General features: G+C 57.5%; 2 protein-coding genes across 5 annotated transcripts; both read right to left on the bottom strand.

Annotated features, from left to right (window-relative positions):
- Positions 1–486: 486 nt before the first annotated feature.
- PSMB10 (proteasome 20S subunit beta 10) lies at positions 487–3,282 on the bottom strand. 3 transcript variants are annotated; one of them, XM_014827685.3, is made up of 8 exons: positions 2,870–3,282; positions 2,560–2,647; positions 2,374–2,471; positions 2,133–2,273; positions 1,780–1,895; positions 1,612–1,670; positions 792–943; positions 487–664 (listed from the first exon to the last, which is right to left on the bottom strand). In XM_014827685.3, the coding sequence occupies exons 1-8, from the start codon at positions 2,923–2,925 to the stop codon at positions 553–555; spliced, it is 822 nt and encodes a 273-aa protein (XP_014683171.1). In that variant the 5' UTR covers positions 2,926–3,282; the 3' UTR covers positions 487–552. The 3 variants fall into 3 exon arrangements, 2 of the variants coding, with proteins under 2 accessions (XP_014683171.1, XP_014683170.1); XR_001395920.3 differs by having other exon boundaries at positions 1,541–1,670; positions 1,780–2,273; positions 2,870–3,059; XM_014827684.3 differs by having other exon boundaries at positions 1,780–2,273; positions 2,870–3,059.
- Positions 3,283–4,691: 1,409 nt separating this feature from the next.
- On the bottom strand, positions 4,692–8,209 carry LCAT (lecithin-cholesterol acyltransferase). 2 transcript variants are annotated; one of them, XM_014827682.3, is made up of 6 exons: positions 7,919–8,209; positions 7,033–7,189; positions 6,838–6,953; positions 6,649–6,744; positions 6,333–6,557; positions 4,692–5,285 (listed from the first exon to the last, which is right to left on the bottom strand). In XM_014827682.3, the coding sequence occupies exons 1-6, from the start codon at positions 8,070–8,072 to the stop codon at positions 4,732–4,734; spliced, it is 1,302 nt and encodes a 433-aa protein (XP_014683168.1). In that variant the 5' UTR covers positions 8,073–8,209; the 3' UTR covers positions 4,692–4,731. The 2 variants fall into 2 exon arrangements, with proteins under 2 accessions (XP_014683168.1, XP_014683166.1); XM_014827680.3 differs by having other exon boundaries at positions 6,649–6,953.
- Between the last annotated feature and the right edge of the window lie 64 nt (positions 8,210–8,273).

The following is an 8,273-nucleotide window of genomic DNA, read 5'->3' on the forward strand; positions in this document are numbered from 1 at the left end:
AGGGGTTTCACAGGTAAAGGTGTTGCAGGGGTGAGGAGTGCTGTGAGAACTTGCCCTTGGAGTCAGGGAGCAGCTCCTGTATCAGAACTTTAGCCCTCAATGGGGTCCATGGGGGGCTTGACTGAGAGGTGTTGGCTTTGTCCTGGGCCACTAATGAGCCAGGTAGAGGTTCTAGGTAGGGGCCGTACATGGGGCTTTTTGGATTTTACAACAGCCCCCAGCGGACTAGAGGGCAAGAGCAAGGCATGGGAGTGGTAGGGAGAGTCTCTATGGTGTGGAGAGTCAGCAGGGGGCTTTCCACCTTGAGCCTGCAATGCTTGCCAGAGCTGGAGGGGTAAATACCTAAGGTGATGGGTGAAAGGCACCTTGTAGGCCAGGCACTGGAGCTATGGGAGAGTGTGGCCCCTGCAGGGATACCTTAGCCACAGAGCCCTGGTGGCTGCTAACACCCCCAACACACACACCCACCCAAGAATGACACAGCCACTTGTTTAGGTGTTTTATTTTCTGGGTTTATTTCCCTTTGTTCCAAGCTCTAAGCCTTAGCCTACTTCATTCCACCTCCATGGCCTGCACGGTTTCCTCCAGCAGCTCCAGGGTCAGTGGTGTTACTGTCTGGGACAAGACAGCTGTGGTCCCAGGGGCAAAGTGGTACTGGCTCGACCTGGGAGTAAGGAGGGATGGTCTCTCAATGAGGGCCCATCATGTGGCCCATCCTCTTCTTGCAGCCCCCTGTCTCCCCTGCTCCCACACCATCCTTCCCTGTGGTCCTCCATCTTCCCTGCTCCTACCTCACTATGGGCTTTGTGGGTGAGCTCAGTGTTCGCAGCAGCTTGGCGCCGGTCCTTGTGATCACACATGCATCCACATTGCCCCCAGAGCCCAGGTCACCCAAGATTCCTGCAGTGATGGCTTCCACCAGCAGCCCCTGCGCGGCCTCCAGCTGTGATGATGATGATGTGTGTGTGAGGCCTGATGGACTCTTCTGGTATCGCCCTCAAGCTTCAGTCTGGAGACTTGGTTAATCTCGAAGCCCAGACTCTGTACCATTTGCTCGCACCCAAACTCTTCTCTCATCCTACACCACCACCTCAAGATCCCCTCCCCTACTGTCTGCCTCCCTCTCTCCAGAAACCCCATGTTCCCACTGCCCCCATCTTCACAAACTTCTCTGAGTCACACTCATGGCTCTGCTTCCAGTGGCCTGTCCACCCACCCAATGTAGTCTTGGTCCCCAATCCACTGGCTTACTGCATTTTTCTTTCTGGCCTGCAGGTACCTCTGAAGCAACATACGTCATTCATTTCCACCCCATCCCAAACAAAATCCAGACTTAAGACCCCATCTTCCGTTCCCTCCTCCTTCAGCTCCAAACAGTCCTCTCTGAGCTTTGACTTGTCCGGGCAGTCCAAACTTTGGCAGTGACGGTGGTCTGTTGGAACAGCACTTATCCACCCTCACTCCACTAGCCCGTGAGTCTCCACTCAGTAGTCACCTCCTCCGAGAAGGCTTCCCCGACCTCCTGACTAGGCTAGGCTACCTCTGCCTTCCCCGAGCTCCTAGGGTCACTTCCCACCAATGAACGCGTAGTGGAGGCTAAGTGTCGCTCACTGTCATGTTCGGCTGGAACCGGTCCTCCAGAACTGCCAGAGCCGCATCCTGGCCGGAGCCTGCAGGCAGGAGGGGCATCTGAGGTCAGTTGCAGCCGCCCCATCGCGGGACAAACGTGAGGCAAAGGTCTAGGGGCGGGGTTCATGGAGAAGGGGCTGAAGCGCTCACCCAGGGCCGCAAAGGGCAGACGGCTGTAGGAGCCGTGGGGGTGCACGCCGTAGAGCTGCGGTCCTGTCAAGTCTACGCCTCCCACGATCAGCGACGCTCCCACGTGGCCCTGGTACCTTTCCGTGGAGTGGGCGTGGTCAGCAACAAGCACCAGGCCCCGAGGTCCCGCCCCACCGCGATACCGCCCCTGGATCCGAGCCCCGCCCCTTCCTGTGGTTCGGTGCCCAAGACTGACACCACTCCTTCCTGTTGCCCCCCTCCTCTTAGGCCGGCCTCTTCCGGCCTCCCGGGACCTCACAGTCTCGCTCTCCCCGCAACAGCTCCTCCCCTGGGTCATCAGCCCTCCCCAGCACCGGAAAAGCGTCTGGCGCAACATGCGAGTGACTGTGGCCACGCGGGGCTCGCGGCCCGTAGACAGCGCGTGTAGTTCCATGTTGGACGCTGCCATCCGTGTGGTCATCTCGGCGTCCGCGGCAACTCCAGCCCCACAGCAGCTGAGGGCGAAAGGAGGGTTGGTGTGGGCGGGGCTAGGATGTGCAGGATGGGAACGAGGGGCGGTTCTTGTCGCGGAGAACCGGGCTGGGGAATTCTCACTAGATTTTGGGAGCGATGAAGTGGATTTTCTCACAGTTCTTGTCCGCCACGACCGAATCGTTAGTGGCCCGCGTATCCGCGCCCAGGATGACCCCGTCCTGTGGATGGGAAGGGGCCACTGGCTCAGTGCCCGCCCGATCCCCCAACCTCCCCTATAAGACCCCCCAGTCCCAACACCCTACTCACTCGGAACACAATGCCCGCGATGGTGGTCCCAGTTTTGCGTGCATGAGGGGTCCGGAGCCCCGGGAGGACGCGTTCCAAGGATGCGTTTCTGAAAACGGAAGGGAGTGGCCCAGGTTTTGGTTCTTCTGGGGTCCCCATCACATCCCCTAACTCCGTCTCGGTCTCCCTCACCTACCGGGGTAAGCCTGGGAACCCAAGTCGCCAAACGTACACTACTTTCCCCCCGCCTACCAGGAATAAAGGTCCTGGGGCTCCCACTCCCGGAAGCCCTCATAGGCAGCTGAGGCCCAACCATTTCACCCCCCTTCACCTCTGGCAGTTCTCAAAGCAGAAGCCCCCTCGGGGCTCTAGCGCTGCCTTCAGCATCCCGGGGTGGGCAGGGCGGTCTAGGGTTTGGGGGTCGATGATCAGACGAGTGGCACCAGCGTGGAGCAAGAAAGGTCGCAGCCTTGTCTTCTGTTGGGCTCCGCCTCTGACGCTTTCTGCTTTCGCTTTCACCCTTCCTCAGAAAAGGGTGGCCCCTTTCTGCATATTCTCTTTCACTTTTTTTTTAATGTTTTCTTAAGATTTTATTTTTTCCTTTTTCTCCCCAAAGCCCCCCAGTACATAGTTGTATATTCTTCGTTGTGAGTCATTCTAGTTGTGGCATGTGGGACGCTGCCTCAGCGTGGTTTGATGAGCAGTGCCATGTCCGCGCCCAGGATTCGAACCAACGAAACACTGGGCCGCCTGCAGTGGAGCGCGCGAACTTAACCACTCGGCCACGGGGCCAGCCCATATTCTCTTTCACTTTTACCTTCACCTCTGATCCTAGGCAGCTGGGGAAGAGGGAGATGTCCCTGGCCTGGCTCTCCATGCTGCTTCTCTGTCCTCTGAACAGAGGGACAAATCCCTCGCTTCTGGTCATTGTTCCACTCCTCTTCCCCCTTCCAATCTGAGCCCCTTGCTCTGCCTACCCTGACCCCAACGCTAATCTCAAGTCTCACTGCCCTAAGTCTGTCACAATAGGTCTCTGTCCCTTTTGTTACTGGCCTCCCAACAGCATCAGGTATGGCTACCTTTTGTCCTTTGTCACCTTCCTTCTCCCAACTCCTGCCTCTCTTTTGTTGCCTGTCTCCTCCCCAAACCTCAAACATGGAAGTTCAATCCTTGGCCATGGTGATGCTGATACTTCCATCTTCCCTCTCTCAGGGGCTGTCTTCCTGCTCTCAAGAGGGGCACCGTGGCTGTCCACCTATGGCCTGGAGGCATGCTGGGCTCTACCCGTGGCCAAGCCTTATTTCACCTCCCAGATGACCCTTTATCTATCCACATCTTTCTCCTAACTACTGCTTTAGTCTCAGCCAGCATCCTCCCTCCTCTGGATACTGCACTGGCCTCCCTGGCTTCCCCACACTTCCTGCCCCTCACCTCCCACTCCAGGCTACACTGTACCCTGCAGAGAGGAGGCTCTTTCTAGATTGAAAACCTGGTCACACTCTTTCCCTGGTTAAAACCTTCAGCAGCTGCACGTTGCTCTTAGGCTCAAACCCAAGTCTTTACACTGGCCCATGTTACCCTTCTCATCCCATTGGATCTCAGCATAGGTACCACCTCATCTGGGAAGCCTTCCCTGACCCACAAGACTCAGCCTCTTGTTGCTCCCTAAACTTTTCTCTCAGACCACTTAGCTACATTAATAATTAAACCTTCATTAGTGAAATATCTGATTAGTGGCTGTCACTCCCCCAGATTCTAAATTCTTGTGCTTCTGTCATCTACCTAGTACTCAGAAGGCCCTGTCTAGAGGTGGAGTCTCACTTGCCCTTTTGGGAGCTGAGAGGGACAGCTCAGATCTTCCCTTCCCTGCACCCTTGGCTCCATGTGCCCCCATCTCACAGCTGTATGTGCAGCTGCCTCCAGTCCCCATGCCCAGAGCAGAGGTAGGTACAAGGCAGCCTGCCTAAACAACTCAACCAGGAGAGTGGGAAGCTGTACATCTCAGGGTGCCCCGTTCAACCCCAGGCTTTAGCAAAGCCCATCCTGCCCTATGTTCCACAAAGCGCCAACTGTTCAAAGCGGCTGCTGATGAACAAATCCTGGTGTGTGGTACTTAGTGCCTCCTCCTCAACCTACAACATACATGTCAGAGCTTACAGCAGCAAAAGATCTTTATTCAGGGGGCAGGGGCTCTCAGCTGGCAGCTGGGGATGCAGGGCTGCTACGTCGGTAGGTACCCAGCAGGATGGCATTGACGTGCTCCAGTGTCTGGTTGCTGAAGACCATGTTGAGGTGCTGTATCCCATGCAGTGGCAGCAGGTGCACAGGCTGTGGCTGGCGGCCCTGCCAGCGGGCACAGAGCTCGGTGCTGCGTGTGGCCACAGTGTCATCACCGTCCTCATAGAGCACACCCACAGGGTCCGTGTAGGGGAAGCCATGGTCAAAGATGTAGGTGCTGGGCGTGGGCAGGCCCACGCCATACAGACAATATACTTCCACACCAGGTGCTGGGAGGCCTGCGAGCAGGTCACGTGACTGTAGCCACATGTACCAGCCTTCCTCAAAGTGCAAGTCTGTAAAGAAGCGCTGGAAGTCACGGCCTGTGTAGTTGAAGCTGGGCGTGGAAATGAACACATGGTCCTCAGGCCATGCCCGGCTGGAGGGAAACATCCATGGGGAGGTTGTTGTCATGCGCTGCTCCTCTTTCAGCTTGATGCTGGACATGATCGGGATGCCCTGGTTGTCACCTGTGGACATGGAGCAAGGTAGGGCATGGAGCCAGGCCTGCCTACCCCTTGCCCACAACTTGCCCCCAACCCAAGCTCAGCTGGATGCTCAATCCAAACATAGACTCCAAGCCACAGACTAAAGCAGGCCTGGCATTCAGTAGGTGTTTAACGAGTGCTTATTAAATCAGCAGCTCTGATGGCACCTCTGTGAGGCAGAGCTGTAGGCCCTCAAAAGGAGGGAAGGGAGGAGTTTCCTGGGGATGGGCATGTATGTGTGAATGGTGGGGGGGTGGTGCTGGTGGTTCTGTGTGTGTGCAGCTGTCTCCAGTCCCCACGCCCAGAGCAGAGGTAGACACAAGGCAGGCTGCCTGAACAGCTCAACCAGGAGAGTGGGAAGCTGTACATCTTCCCAGAAGTGGTGGGGGGACGGTGCTGGCAAATGTCTGTCAGCCTCTGTGGCCTGTGCTGCACAGGGGTCAGAGCTGTGTTCTGAGAAGGATGAAATGAGACCGTGGCTGTTTGACACTTATTGATATAGCCTGAGGAGTGTTTCCCTCACCAGATCCTGAGCTCTTAGGAGGAAGGCCAAGTCTGGCTATGCCCAGCATACAGTGGGTGCTCAACAGATGGTGGCTGTGCCACTCCTCAGGGAAGGGCAGGAGGGGCTCCTAGGGTCTGGCCTTGGCTTGGGAAGATCCGTCCTCAGTAGGGCAGATCCCCAGGCAAAGGAGTTCCTGGGAGAAGGCAGCTGAAAGCGGGGTGGGCAGGATCTGAGGCCACAAGGAACAGACGTAGGGCAATGAATCAGATTGCTGGGATTCACTTCCTCTCTCTTTACTTCCCCTTTGTTGTCACTGAGACAGACTCTGGCAGGAGGTGCTCTAATGGTCCGGGCCAGGCTCCCTGCTCTCAGGGGGCTAAGGACAGGGACCATGTCCCAGGGGTGGTGGACAACACCCCCAGCCTGGCATTGTGAGCAGAAATGGGAGTCAGGACAGGCCCATGGTCAGCTTCATTCCACCTCCCAACCCCCTAGAGGACACAGGTAATCAGAGGCCCTCTCACCTGAGGCCAAGACCAACATGGGCTTGATGGAGCCACCCCAGGGAGCCCCAAGAGAGATGAAGCCATCAATGAAGCGGTCCTTCCAGGACTGGGGCTGGCGCAGCAAGAAATAGAGCAAGTGCAGGCAGCCAAGACTGTGCCCAATAAGGAAGACAGGCTTTCCATAAGTAGCATGCATCTCCTCTACCAGCCCAGCGAGCTTCCCGTAGTATTCCTCCTGCTGGCCTGTGGGGGCGTGACGGGGGTATGTGTCAGGGAAGTTGGGGTTAGGGGCCACCTGCCCCACCCTGAACCCATCATCCGCAGAGACACTCACTGGGCTCCAGCCGCCAGTCGTAGGGGGCAGCCCGCACTGTCTCATCCCGCACATACCCATTGTTGACCAGATTCTGCACCAGTGTGTGCATGTAACCTGTAGGGGAGGCAGTAGCACTGGGGGCTCTGACCACAGCTCCTATGGGCCCACCACAGCCTAGAGTCCCACTCTTTCCCCCAATACACACACCTGCCAGCTTGCTAGTGTCCAGGTACTCGACAGAGTAGGTCTTGCCAAAGCCAGGGACACGGATCTGTACACCAGGGGCATTGGACACACGCCCAGAGCTGCGGTTGTAGACAACCCTGGGGGCAGTGGGGCATTCAGCAGACCAGCAGCCAAGGGGCAGGGTGTGGGGACTGGGGCAGCGGGGATGGCACTTACCTGGTGTTATCGATCCAGCAGTCTACCCCAAGGGGTAGGAACATATTGAGATCCAGCCAGATGGTGAAGAAGTCTTCTGTCTTGCGGTAGCACATCCAGTTCACCACATCTGGTTTATCCAGCTTGGCCTCCAGCTGATTCCCCAGGCAGCCAGGCACTGCAGGCACTAGCCTTCACTCTGGATTCCTCAGACTTCCACCCCTTGTAGCCCCCACTCCAGTCTCATCCTCCAGACACTGAAGTGACCAGCCTCGCCCCTTCATCTCCCACACTCTCAACCCCCAGGGACTAAAGACATGAACCTCTCTTTCTGATCATACCCCCGCCCCATCCCCACAGCAGCCCAAAGCCCAGGTTCCCCTCAGGAAGGGAGGGTGCAGGGGCCAAGGCCACTGACCCCTGCTCCCACAAAGCAAACACTTAGCATGGCTCTCCATTACTGCCAAAGTCCAAGGTGAGAACAAATAGATATAGGGGAATGGGGGCTGGGCCTAGGAGTAGGGGGCAGGCCTTGATAGGCCTCTCTTGCTCTCCTGGGCTAGGCATCTTGTCCTTGCTTGGGTGGGGGCTGAGGAAGGAATGGTGGGGCTTGACCCAAGGTCCAGGGGCTGCAGCTGACCACAGCTAGTAATGCCCTGGCCAAGCCCTCAGGCACACCCACCCCCGACTCTACCCACCTGGGATAGACAACTCAGAGACATAGGAAGTGTGGTGGGAGAAAGGGTTGATTTCTCTGCAGCACAAACCTTTGGTCCCTCCGAACACTGAAGCAGGTATCAGGGTTAATGCAGGGGCAGAAGGGCCTTGGCAGGGTCTGCTACCAGGGGCTGGGGCCCAGGTTCCCCAAGGTCTGGCCTGGTGCATCAGGGGCCTGGCGGGGGCTTACCGAGGATGACGGGCCGTGTGTGGTTACTGAGCTCAGCCTTGGGCGTGGTGTGCGGGGGGAAGAGCACATTGAGGAGCCAGAAGGGGGCAGCAGAAGGGAGCAGCAGCCCCAGCAGCAGCAGCACCCACTGCCATGGGGAGCCGGGCGGCCCCATTCCAGCCCTAGTGCCTACTGCCCAGTGAAGCAGTCCTGGGCTGGCCTTATCTGTAGTGAGGGTGGGAGGGGCCCCAGGGCCTGTGGGAGGGGCAGCCTGGCCAATGGGGGTGGCCAGAGATTGCAGGAAAGGGGCATAGCCTCAGGGAGTGGCTCTAGGTCTGGCTTCAGTTCCGCCTTTTTCCCTTGGCACCCGGAGAAA

The sequence above is a fragment of the Equus asinus genome, chromosome 28 (assembly GCF_041296235.1).
Source record: "Equus asinus isolate D_3611 breed Donkey chromosome 28, EquAss-T2T_v2, whole genome shotgun sequence".
NCBI classification, from domain to species: domain Eukaryota; kingdom Metazoa; phylum Chordata; class Mammalia; order Perissodactyla; family Equidae; genus Equus; species Equus asinus.

Excerpts from the sequence above, each read along its gene's own strand:
- PSMB10 (XM_014827684.3), bottom strand. The coding sequence starts at position 2,925 with ATGCTGAAGGCAGCGCTAGAGCCCCGAGGGGGCTTCTGCTTTGAGAAC. Across the intron at positions 2,472-2,559 it reads TCGCGGGCATTGTGTTCCGA|GACGGGGTCATCCTGGGCGC; the intron begins GTGAGTAGGGTG and ends TCCCATCCACAG. Across the intron at positions 665-791 it reads CCCACAAAGCCCATAGTGAG|GTCGAGCCAGTACCACTTTG; the intron begins GTAGGAGCAGGG and ends CCTTACTCCCAG.
- LCAT (XM_014827680.3), bottom strand. The coding sequence starts at position 8,072 with ATGGGGCCGCCCGGCTCCCCATGGCAGTGGGTGCTGCTGCTGCTGGGG. Across the intron at positions 7,190-7,918 it reads CACACGGCCCGTCATCCTCG|TGCCTGGCTGCCTGGGGAAT; the intron begins GTAAGCCCCCGC and ends TAGTGCCTGCAG. Across the intron at positions 6,558-6,648 it reads CGACTGGCGGCTGGAGCCCA|GCCAGCAGGAGGAATACTAC; the intron begins GTGAGTGTCTCT and ends ACGCCCCCACAG.